We start from the raw sequence: 12782 nt of genomic DNA, 5'->3' as shown, positions 1-12782 counted from the left end.
AAATAGATTAGATTATAAAATTATTTTGATGCCATTATTTTTTGAAAAAAAAAAACCACAGATAATTGTGCCACTGATCCAAACATTAGAATGTCATTTGCTGCAATATTTCTGACCTATATTGTCTGTGCTAATTTAGGCCCTGATCCTGAAAGTGGATGCGTGTGGGCGCCTCATTATACCAACACAGAGCCCGATTGAAGTCAATATGGACTCCTGCACAGATCTCTTTGCAGAATTAGTGCTTAAGGATGTAGTTTCCTTGGGGCTGTGCTTTGTGACTTCCGCTATGTTATGCATAACACTGAGCAATGTTAACGCTCCATATATATTAATAACAATTAATACAAAGGTAACCAAAATAGACCTAGCTAATGAAGTGTAATCTGGCTAGAGCAAAGAACAGAGATACCAGACTCCTAAATTTCTGGCTCTACTGCTGATTCTTTTGGGGAACTTGGAAAAGTCTGTTTCTCTTAAAAAAGTCACTCAATCTTCCTGTGCATTATTATACCCATCTTTATAATCCTAACAGAGAAGAATCTAGAGGCCTTGGTGGATGCTCTTTCATCCCAATTAGGCAGAATTCCCAACTAACAGTAGACCTCTTTTCAGAAGAAATGCTACTGTCTGAGTCGCTGTAGAGCTCTACTGAGCATGTCATACTAAATCAGTCCATGGAATTGAGCAGAGTCAATATCTGCACTAGGGTAGAAACAGAACCTATTGCCTGCTCCGTGTCAGCGCCCTCAATAGCGTAAGAGATGCTCATCAGGAATAACAGCAAGGAGTCCTTGTGGCACCTTAGAGACTAAATTTGTTAGTCTCTAAGGTGCCACAAGGACTCCTCATTGTTTTTGCTGATACAGACTAACACGGCTACCCCTCTGAAACCTGTCATCAGGAATAGTTGGCTCGGAAGTTGCAAGCTCACCTCTGGGGGAGGCAGCGATGATGACTGAGATGTAGTACAGCTACAGAGGGACTGAAAGCTGTTTTCAGAGTAGCACACAGAATCAGGATAGGATTGAAACACAAAAATCTAAGAACTACCAAGGCACTCCAAAAGCAACCAAGTTGAGTGTAATTACCATCCTCATTAAGCAGCCATCATTGTCATTAAATATCATAAGGCTTAAATCAGTTCCCTTGAAGACTTTCTGATTAATTGGATTACCCAGTTAAGCAGCCCAAATTAAAAGGAAGGTGTTGTCATAAAATTCTTAATGATCTAACTTTTTTCCTATGGAGCTGATCTGGATATGCAATACACCATTCAAAAGCTTGTGATCCATAGATGTCAAAAGTGGCTTTGGTGTTTCAAATTGATCAAGTGGTGACCAGCTGCTATGAACTTCAGATCAGGTAGATTCAATATTTAGAAGGTGCACTGTTTGTTTCACAAAACCTGTACACAGGTTTACTTAGCAGCAGCATGTGGTATTTAGCCTGTGGCATTTTCTGTGGAAGGTGACTTATAAAGGGGAAAAAAAGTGGCCTGTTTTGCTATTGAATGAGGCATAAAGAAAGGCCGGTCCTGCATATATTTACACACATACTTAGCTTTACGCTCCAAGTAGTCCCATTGACTGCAACAGGACTACTTAAATATTTAAAGTTAAACACATGCTGAAGTGTTTGCAGGACCAGGGAAAAGTCTGAACAATTATTTAATTTTTCATATTAGAAATACCAAATATTTAGTTGTTTTTTGTTGGAAAAATTCCTCCCAGGACTAAAGCAATTATAACTTCTTAGGAAACAGAAACCTGAGTACATTAAGAGCTGAAGCAATTTTTAGACATACTTACAGTTTAAAACTCAAGGCCAAATTCTCTGCTTGAGTAACTTCATTGAAACAAAGGGAATTATGCCAGGAGAGAATTTGCCTTCTGTGCTATTTGTTTCTGTTAATACATATTTAATTCAAATAATTGAAAAACAATTGGGCAAAAAGTGTTTTTTGAAACAGATTCAAATATCACCGTACGTCTAACTGAGGGCTGATAAATCTCTTAACCAGTTCTACAGTCCTCCAAAGAGTTGTCTAGCAACACAGGAAGTCAAGACTTGTTATTTCTAATATACCACAACAAGCAAGGGTGAACATCCTTTTATGCCTCCTTTATATGGTAAAAAGAAACAAAAAGTAGTCACAAGCCTCCCCCTCCCCCTCCCCCTCCTCCTCCTCCTTTTTCCAGTCACATGTCTGGTTTTCTTCAGTAAAGCCCTTTATGATATAAGGGTGGGATGGTTTGGGAGACAGGGGACTGACAATTGGGGGATTGTTATACCAATAAAATAAAAACCAGCAGGATCTTATTAAAGGGGAAAAGGCAAAATGCCACATTTATTGTGAATACAGAAAGAATCATAGTAAGCAGTTAGTTATAGCTATAACATTCCATTCAATTTCATATTTATTCACACATTCATTTATACACACACACAGAGGTTCTGCAAGGTTGTTATCATAGTTACCAGCCTTAGAGTTGCTCATGCCAAGCCACTGGCCAGGTGGCCTGGACATGAGGAGGGAGCAGGGCATTGTCAGATGCTCATCTGATGCTCCTGGAAGTTGGTTTGCAGAATCAGACCCCAAAGTTCTCACTTTCTAGAGTCCATTTTTATAGGAATTTCTTCCTATGCCAGTCTATGGGAATTGCTTCATCATGCTGTTGCTGAATCAATCAGCGGATAGCACATTCCTGACGGCTCTGTGCTGCCAGATGTTATCTTGTTCTTTGGTTCTCCCATCCTTGAGGCTGTTGGGTGGGTTCCAGTCTGCCCTCCGGGGGGTCCTCTGGTTATTTCCACTTGACGCCTTCTTCAGCCAATGGACACTGGATTCTTAGACTGGCACCTCACTGATCATTCAGTTATTATCCACACCAAGCATCCATCCACATACATCCTCTATCTCTATTTTAATCACAATTGTTAACAAAAAGCGAGATGAATACAACAAAAGGGCGGGGAGTCTCTGGGTGCTGTTTCTGTTGTTACGGAGTATTGCTTTGACTCTCTCTCTGTGAGTAGTTGTTGTTACAAAGGATTGCTTTGAGAACAGACTCTGTCTTAGAATGTACTAACACAATTAGCAGCTTGCAAGTTTCACACAGAGAGGGAGAGAAACAGTACCAAAAATCAAGAGACCTCTTAATTAGTAATACCCTGGAATTTAAACTATGGGGAATCAAACTCATTTGTGATTTTAATACAGAACTTCTTTAATATGATCCAACAGGATGAGGTTTTTCGTCTCTAGGTCACTAGTTCAAAGCTAGTTAATAGTGGCTGGAAATTATTTATTTATTCGCTTAGATTTAAAATAAAAGATTCCTACCCGAATTCTAGTCACCCTAGCACATCATTAAGAACACATTGAAACCTTCCCTCCCGGACAGCATTAAAGTAGTCATTTCACAAGAACTCAGCCAGCCAGATACCTATATTCCAGCTTTTCACCATGTTGGGAAGCACACCCTCAGCTCTCTCCAAAACCCTTCCCAAACAGGTGTCTTTGACAGTGTGCCTAGAAGGTCAGTGAATCTGGGTTATTTCAGACTATGTAGGTTTGAGAGCCATTACAAGGAAGACCCTGCTAGCTGCCTGGTCTCTGGGGGTCCAGCTCCAGCACCCCAGCTGACTGCAGTTGTGATAGTATGGCCTAGGAGAGAGGTGATCCCTCAAGTAAGCCAGTCACAGACCATTTATGGCTTCATAGGTCATAACCAACACCTTAAAGTCCTCCCAGAGACCAATAGGCAGCCAGTGCCCATCCCGGAGCACTGTTGTCATGTATTGCCAGCAAAATGCCTCATTCAACAAATGAGCTCCTGTGTTCTACACCAGCGTCAGTCTCTGAATGGTTTAAGGAGTAGCTCCATGTAGAGTTCATTGCAATAGTCTAATCTTGGGATAACAAAAGCGTGGATAACTTGGGCAAGGTCCACATCCAAGAGGAAAGTTCACAGTCTTCTAGCCAGCTGCAGATGGTAAAAAGCTGACTCGGTCACTGCTCTGTTATCCTCTGATAGCTCTTTAATAGCCCATATAAAATGAGTTAATCACTGGTACAAAAACCTAAATTACCACCCCTTTTATTAGTAGTCAGCTCACATTGCTAGGACTCCATGGCCCTCAGCTGACCTCCCCGCTCACTCCTACAGGTGGCCCCTCTAGGCCCCCTTGGTGTGTATGTGTGTGGGGAGAGAGGGGAGATAGGGAACATATGCACTGCTTATGCCAGAGCTGTACCTGTTCTGTGGCTAGAGGATTCCTCTTTTTCATGTTTGCATTCTGGCAGCTTTCCCCGGCACTAAGAAAAAAAGGCCACTGTAGTCTAGTTCCCAGTTCATTAAAATTCTATATTCCTCTTCAAAAACATGCACTTCACAATGGCACACAAAATCCTTGGTTTCTAAGGACAGCCACAAAGAGAAGGGCCATTGTCCCACTCCTGGGTGGGTGAGAGATGAACGACTCCTCCCCTTGGTGGGCAATCTCACAAATACATTCACAGGCTTGACAAGGTTCTTTAATCTTTAGCTGCTCAAGCACTAGGAAGCTGGAGTTGTGAATCTTTTCCTTGACCTTGTAGAGGCCTGTATACAGTCTTGTTCTCCCTCCCCTCCAGCTCCACTTCGAGGTCTAACACATTCTAAATAAGGTTATTGAATCTCTCCACATGGGTTATAGCACTTGTCCAAAACAATGTACTACCCAGTCAGGTCTAAATGGAGACCTTAGAAGTGGGACTCAGATATTAGTCCTGTAGCCAAAGGACTAATAATTGACAAAGATAAGGGCTACCTATCTTGTCAGACTAATGCAAAATAAAATAGACAAGCTTTCAGAAAGTGCAGCCTCTTCATTAGGCTCTGGGAAACTGAGGGAGGGACAAGAATTAGGAAGTAAGGAGACGGTGTGTAGGAAAGTGTAGCTGTCCCACCGGGCTGTTTGCAAATAGTGGGCTCTGCCACACTACCAGCTAAGTCTATGACAAAATGGAATTGCCTTTGACTTCAATTGGAGCAGGATGGGCCCCAGCAATTGTAAACAGGTGGTGCTGAGTTCTAATTGTCACCTGTTAGCAATGGCACAGCTGCAGGCTGGTGGTTATAAATGCTGTGGGAACAGCAGTAGTTAGTAGTTTCTCACTAAGGATGGGCTTTCCTAGAAAATATTTGGTAACTGTCTGAGGGCCTTCTGCTTTTACAGCTGTATGTAACATAGTACTTTCTCCTTAGAGATGTAGTGCAAAGGAGCTAGTGGGAGTTGCTATATCTAGCTTATCAAGTAGTATAATGTGATTTGTGTATCTGTTGTGGGAAGTGGATGGAATATTTAGTAACTGTTTTTGGTGGAGGGGGATACTCTCTCTGTCTCATCCTGCTCTTATTTACATAGGCTTAATATCCCAACAACACTTCATTTTAGCTATTCCTGATTTACACTGGTGAGAGTAGGACCAGGGTTTATTTTACAAACATTGAACTAAGCTCTGAATGGATCTTTTGGGGCGAGGGGTAATTCCAAGGTATTTTCCCTTACTTGGTATAGTCAAATGACTGTTATGATCAATCTAAACTCCTGTATATGTGGGGTTAAGGCTACAAATCTGAAATAATGAATCTCCTGTGGAGGAAATAGGGTGATTACTTACAATCAATCTTGTAAATAACACTCAGTATCCCCCCTTACTGATCAAATAGGCTGGTATTCGTTCTGTGTCTTTCTAGCTACAATGGATGACTGGGACAAGAGTGATGAACTTATCCAGAAACTGGATTTTTCCAGCTGCACTGAAGAGAATGAGATGGAACAGGACAGCAGTATACAGGAAGAGGACAGTAGTATACAAGAAGAGGCTCCCCAAAGTTCAAGCCCCCAGAAGAGCTGGGATTTTCAGAGTTGGAGAGTTAACAGTCCTCTTGCAGTAACCCCCAAAAGAAAAGTAGGTGATATGTCTCTGACTCGGACTAAAGCATGGGTGAGTCCCACTGTGGACTCTGCTTCATCCTTGAGAAAGAACACTGGTCCTGCCTGGGAATGTCCTGGGACTCCACTGCATTACGTCACCTGGAGAAAACTGCAGCTGTGTGACACCCCGCACACTCCCAAGGCAAGGAAATGTCTCTATGCCCGTTTGAAAAAGTTGTCTTAAATATATTGCAAGAATTACACTAGAAAGGTAATAAGTAGGGGCTACTGCCTACTGTGTGGAATGTGCTTGTTTGACTGCCACCTTATTGGTTCTCCCCTCTTCCTCACTCCCAGTTTGTATGTTTTACCCACTTTCTCATCATAAACTTAGACTATGAGCACTGGAAGGCAGGGGCTAGTTCTGTTTGTGAGCCACAAATGTCTCTTCCCTAGAACAAACATTTGGGGAGTGTCTAGTCCAGCATTAACAAACATGCTTAACTACCTTGCGTTAACTGCCAATCCCTTACCCTTAGCTGTATCCTTCATGTTGAGAGCCCCTTAGGCATTCTTGGTGTCCAGGCAGCTCCCACTTAAAACAAAGCTTAAGCTCTATACAAAGAAATGCTCTTCATAGTGGTCAGTATTTAGAACGCTCTACCACTGAGGTAGATGAATTGTCAGTTTTCTCCTTGAATTCTATTAAGGACAATTATTTGGACATACATAGTACTTGGAAGCAAGAGGCTGCAGTTGATTACTTATTCCTAGTTCCCAGATCGTTCTTTGGATCGTTAAATGGAACTTGCTGTTAGCAAGAGCTGGCTAGAAAAAGGGAAACTATTTTCCATTCATTGTCAAATCTGAAACCCCTCTAACCAGTTTCTGCTGTCCAGCTACACTGATACTTTCTTCTGTACACAAAACTGAACTGTTCATCAAAGCTGGGGTTGGGTAGGAATCATTCTTATGGCAAACTAGCTTTGTATGAGCCCTTAGGGGGTGGACTTAGGAGAGGAATGTGGTGGAAGCACTAATCACCTTCCTCTGGCTCACTGATGAAAGATAAGTTTGTATCTATTGCAGGAATGTACGTTTCTTGGAGAAGGTCATTGATTGATTTTTGGTTCTGTTCCCATAGAAGTTCCTGAATGAGTTCCCCTATAGGGTGATGTATCAATAAAACAGACAGTGCTTCCCTCCTGTACTGGTGGAGACCTGGAACTCACTGTGTCCTCAGAGGACTTCTCTGCATTGTTGTAACTGCACAGATGTCCCTTTGCATGCTATGACTCAAAGGCCGGCTAGGGTCACACACAATCATACCCAGTATTTCTTTCTCAACTGACTGGCAACTAGGTTACTCCTTTGGTTGAATGGAGCACAGCAGACCGAATTCCTTTAGTGCTTCTTGATACCATTTTTTTGGAATAGGATTTGGATTTCTTCCTGGCCAGTAGATCCAGGGACTAATGGACATCAAAGGACTTTTGCTTTTGTTTTTGGATCTCCTTGTATCTCTCATGGATTAGGGCTGTCTGGTGAGGAACAGATGTCGTACGACTAATAATGCAGATAGTGGATGGGCAAACAAAACTGCTATCTAGGATGATGTTCTGGTGTCCCACTTCTGACTTGCAACGTTCCCTTACTCCAATTCGGGGACACTCTACTCCTTTGAGCATTAGAGAACTGGAGTAGGAGCTTCCTTAGGCTTAACTTGAGAGCTTGGCATAATGAATCTTTCTCTCAGGTGTTAGATGTTAGCAAACCACAGAATCTTAAACAGTCTGACTGAAATCTTTCCTCAATTGCACAAGTTTATTTTCTTGTCTTTTGATGACATCCTGCTAGTTCTCCAAGAAGTCCTTTAGCTTAAAATAGGGGAATCAAGACCTGATTTTAATGTAATAAATGTTGAGACTTTCCTTTCTCTATATATCATAAATAAGTAAAAGCCAGTTCCTTAGTATTCTAGGATACATTTTGTCAGGCCCTGCTGACTTGAAGACATCTAATTTGTCTAAGTAATTCTTGCCTTGCTCTTTTCCTATTTTAGCCTCAAATCTTCCTCCATTTAAACTGATGTTCACTACGTTAGTAGTCTGATCACGGCTAGCCTTTCTGGTGAAAACAAACAAAAAGGACATTTAACACTGGGCTATCGCTGTGTTTTGTTGTTGACTTCCTCTCCTCATTGAGCAATGGGCCTGCTCTGTTGTTGGTCTTCCTCTTGCTTCAAATGTATTGGTAAAATATTTACTTGTTACCCTTTGTCCTTAGATAGTTTAACTGTGTTTTGTGCATTGGCCTTTCTAATTTTGTCCCTATATGCTGTTGGGTTTTTGTTTATCCTTCATAATGTGAGCGAGTTTCTGCTTTTTTTTTTTTTTGTATGACTTTTTTTTTTGCATTTCAGGTCACTAAAGATCTCTTGATTAAGGCAGGATGGTCTCTTAACCATACTTCCTATCTTTCCTATGCACTAGGATAGTTTGTTCTTGTGCCATCTCAGCATGCTACTAGGAGTGCTGCTGGGAGGTATAATAATTCCCAGCCCAGGTAGACATAGCGGTACTAGCTTTGCTCCAGCAGAGTGACTAAAAATAGCAGTGCGGCCACCTGGCCATGGAGGCACAGGTGTCTGCTCAGGCTAGTGGCCAAGGTACAACCTGAGATCCTAGGCATATATCTGAGCTGCTGCTGGTACCACAGAGGCCATGCCATCATTTCAAGAAGTTGTCTTGAGCAGAGCTGGTGCATGTATGTGTACCCAGGCTGGGAACTACACCTCTCAGCGGCAGTGTAAATGCACCTTAGCTGGCCAAAAAAGGTAGGGATGACTCTCCAGCGTGAGGCTAGAAACTTGTCTCCATCTGTATGGAAAGCACCATAACAATGACGATTAATGAGTCATCAAACAGGTGATTCAGTGCACTGTGTCAGTAAAACCTTAACTAAAAACAAATAAACCCTGTCACCTTCTAGTAACCAGGCTCTTGTCTAGAGGCGCATCAAGCTACAAAGACTCAGTCTTGAGTGATTGTCTTATTGCATTTTGTCTTGTAAAATCTCATGGGCTAAACTTAAAGATCTCAATCTGTCTACTTTATCAAAGAGAAGATTGAAAAGTGACTTGACAAGAATGCATCTTCATGGAGAGAAAATACAGATACTAAAGGGCCCTTTAATTTAGAAAAGAGAGGCATAAACCCAGAGGTGAAAGTAAGCCGGTACGCCCCAGTACGGCGTACCAGCAAGAGCCAGTGCACCGTACTGGGGCAGCCTGGCTTCCCCAGGGGGCAATTTAAAGGGCCTGGGGCTCCCAGCAGTGGCTGGAGCCCCAGGCCCTTCAAATTGCCTCCAGAGCCCCCACTGCTGGAGCCCTGGGGTAGCAGCTGCGGGGCTCTGGCAGCTATTTAAAGGGCTGGGGCGGTAGAAGCAGGGGAGCCCCAGGCCCTTTAAATAGCCCCCAGAGCCCTGGTGTAGCGGGGGCTCTGGGAGCTATTTAAAGGGCCAGGGCTCCAGCTGCTTCTGCCGCCCTGGTCCTTTAAATAGCCGCTGGAGCCCTGCCGCTTCCCCAGGGCTCCAGCAGCTAATTAAAGGACCAGGGCAGTAGAAGCAGTGGAGCCCCGGGCCCTTTAAATAGCCCCAGGAGCTCTGGGCTGCTGCTGCTGCTACCCCTGTGGGGGAGAGGGGAGGAGAAGGGGGGGCACTTACCTTACAGGGTGGGCTGGGGCTGGCTCTGACCCCCTCAGCCCTGCCCCTTCCGGGGGCCAGAGCTGGCCCCAGCGTACCGGTAAATCAGGCGACTTACTTTCACCCCTGCATAAATCTGACCTTTTCAAATTAGAAATAAGGCACAAACTCTTCCCAGTGGTTGAACACCCTCACTGATAAGTGGTGGAGTCTCCCTATGCCATCAAATCAAGAGTGGGGATGCCTTTCTGGAAGAGGCATTTTAGCCAAACCATATTGGGCTCATAGAGGGTAACTGTAAAATCTGATTATACAGGAGCTCCGACTAAATGATCTAATGGTCACTTCTGGCCTTAAACTTGAAATTCCCCAGTTCTCATTGATTCAAGCTGGATGTCTGAGGAATCAATAACCATTGCTTTGTATTCTAGTTACTGTCAAAATATCATAAATGCTAATAGCAGTATAGAAAAGCTGTTTGAACTAACTTTTCCGCTGAGCACTGCTTCTGGCAAAGATGCCAGAAGGCAACTTAAAGCCATGTCCTTTTTAGTCAGTCTGATCTTCCTGACTAACTTGTCCTGACCAAGTTGTGATCGTTCTATCTGGGGCTTGATAGAACCAGGTCTTCCAGGTTGATGAAACTGACAATCCTGTGTCCATGACTTCTGCAGTGGGGAAGAGGAGCAGGTTTCTTGGACAAATCGGCTGCATAAATAGCTCTGCAGTCCCCTCACATGAAAGCAGGGAAGAACTGCAGAAAGTCCAAGCCTCTTCAGAGTGGGGTAGAGTAGTTAGTGGCCAGCAAACCCACCTTTTGGTGGATCAGACACTGGAGACAAACTGGCAAAGTATTGCTGTCTGCCCAGAACAAAACACAGCTGCGGTCAAAACAGTAACTAGAGGACACTCGTAACTCACTTTGTTTTTATTTTTAAATCCAGAGTCTCTTAACAAAGACTGCTTTTCCTTCGACCATGGGAAAATTTCCCTCCAAAGGTCCCCGGCACTTGAGATTTACTCCTGGTGCTGATCCAGATGATTCTGCTCAGGCTTCGCTTGTCAACATTAACCCATTTACACCAGAGTCCTATCGACAGATGCTCTTCCCTCCTAATGGCAAGAGGAAAGCCAGAGGAGAGCTGTAAGTATACTGCTGCTAAACAGAGAAGGGGGTGGATTTTTAAAAGAAACTTAAGCAACGATGGAAGAATTTAGTACATCTTCCTCCTTGCTCTCCCAGGACGAAACAACTAAACTCAGTGGAATGGAATCAGGCATGCAGAGCAAACACTACGGGGAGGTGGGGTTGGTAAACCAGAAATGTGGAATAAAGAACCATCCTGGCTTCCTTTTATTGGGACTAGGAATGTAATATAGCCTGAGCTTACAATATTTGTATCTAGTACTATAACAAACAGATGAGAACAGAATTCAGACTGGTGGGAGTGGGCCCCACCTTCCTCTTTCCCAAGTCCTGAAGGGTGGGTCTAGCATAGCTCCCCATATGTGCTAGGAAGGCTGGTGTATGTTCAGAAAACATTGCACATCCTTGACCCCTTCAAAAAGTCTGGTTCAGATCAGGTTGTGGCCTAATCTATAGTACGTCGTGAAACCTGATTATAGCGAGGTTCTGCTCGCTTCCGAAGGTTCCAATCTGCATTTAGACCTGCTCTGAGCAGGGTGTTCTATAAACATAGTGGCAAAACCCCTGGTGGCTGTTCTTCCCTAGTGCTCCCGCAACTTTCACCTCTGTTAGAGCTGCATAGCGTGCAATGGTGGCAAACTATCAAATTAGCTCATGTGGATGCCGTATGGAAGTTGGAATGTGTAGCCTTTCTAAACTGGAACAGGAATTTCCCAGCTCAGGACCTCAGCCTTCTCTGGCCTAATACAAAGAAACTCACTGTGTACCAATCCTCTGGAAGTGTCTTATAAATATTTTACCAGACTTGAGTAGTTTTGAAGCTGCTCTTTAAAAATGTAAACATGTGAAACCTAAGTCTTGTGACTGCTGCAATAGGATAGTGTGTATGTCCAGGCTCACTTGTGGCTAAATCTCATTTTAGGGGAGATCCCACTCTAAGCAGGGGCAAGGTGGAACAGGGGCTGCCAGCCAAGGTGAGTGTCTCTGCATAGTTGCCTAGTACAGAAAAAATTGCCCCTTACTATATTTGTACTAGTACTAATAATGTATGCTATTGTGTAACTCAATAATGCTATGAGAAAAGATTATATAACCAAGTTTGAATAGCAGAGAATCCAGGAAGAACCAAATAGGGTACAGTACATTAGTCGACATCATTAGGCTGAAAGTAATTTACTTGATTTGACAAACTTACATTTGGCCAGATCTGAAACTTACAACTAGTCCTAGAATTCTCACTGGTCCTGGCCAACATGCCATCCTAGAAACGATCATGTGATGGCCAGGACTCATGTTCGTTCATGGGGAAAGTAATAAGACTACTATAAATATGGACAAGTTCTTGCTATCTCAACATGGCTGGAAAGAGTAATCCTTTTGCTACCCCATTGTTCAGTAAACTAGTAACCTCAAGTTTCCAAATTATTAGTCTGTAGACTTAAGAAAATATTTATTGTAACTTTACAGTGAAAGGTGTTAACAGCTCTGGTGGTTCTGTTGCAACAGCTGACATAACAAACACTTGAAATAGGGTAGTACATTCCTAAATGCTGCTTAGGTGGTTTATTCTCAGTCACCACCTTCAGCAGGAAAGAGAATCTTGTACTTGGTCATGGAAAGGGATGCTCCTCTTCTCAAAACGTTTTGAATAGTACTTGTATTGCACATTATCGGCAGATCACAGCACTTCACTGACAATTAAGCCTGAAGTCTCTTCACAAGAATGAAGACGACATAACTGTATTATCAATCGGGAAGGTGTGCTATAGAGTGGCTAAGTAGTAGCGAGTCTGTGGCAGAGCTGAGAAGAGTCAGGATCCCACTCACTGCTAAATGCTTCCATTTTATTTACCATGAAGTATAAATGGAGGCTGTGCCTACACTAGAAGTGCTTTACTGGTATAGGAAACCAGCGTACAATACTGGCAAAGCTCCTAGAGTTATAATGGCGAAACTATGTTCTGTACCATATAGTAAAACCATTCCCCACGAGCAGAGCAAAAACACA

The 12782-nt window shown here is 43.1% G+C and overlaps 1 protein-coding gene across 1 annotated transcript in view; it reads left to right on the top strand.

Annotated features, from left to right (window-relative positions):
• Positions 1-1256: 1256 nt before the first annotated feature.
• WEE2 (WEE2 oocyte meiosis inhibiting kinase) overlaps positions 1257-12782 on the top strand; it is a 25720-nt gene continuing 14194 nt past the window's right edge. The window contains exons 1-4 of the mRNA XM_074939936.1: positions 1257-1365; positions 5745-6127; positions 10572-10771; positions 11697-11748. Of these exons, the coding sequence (XP_074796037.1) occupies positions 1350-1365; positions 5745-6127; positions 10572-10771; positions 11697-11748 (651 nt within the window). The 5' untranslated portion in view covers positions 1257-1349. The remainder of the gene's footprint in view (positions 1366-5744; positions 6128-10571; positions 10772-11696; positions 11749-12782) is intronic.

Source organism: Natator depressus, chromosome 1 (genome assembly GCF_965152275.1).
Source record: "Natator depressus isolate rNatDep1 chromosome 1, rNatDep2.hap1, whole genome shotgun sequence".
NCBI lineage: Eukaryota > Metazoa > Chordata > Testudines > Cheloniidae > Natator > Natator depressus.
The sequence above is the reverse complement of the archived record's forward strand: the minus strand, read 5'-3'. Positions and strand labels throughout refer to the sequence as shown.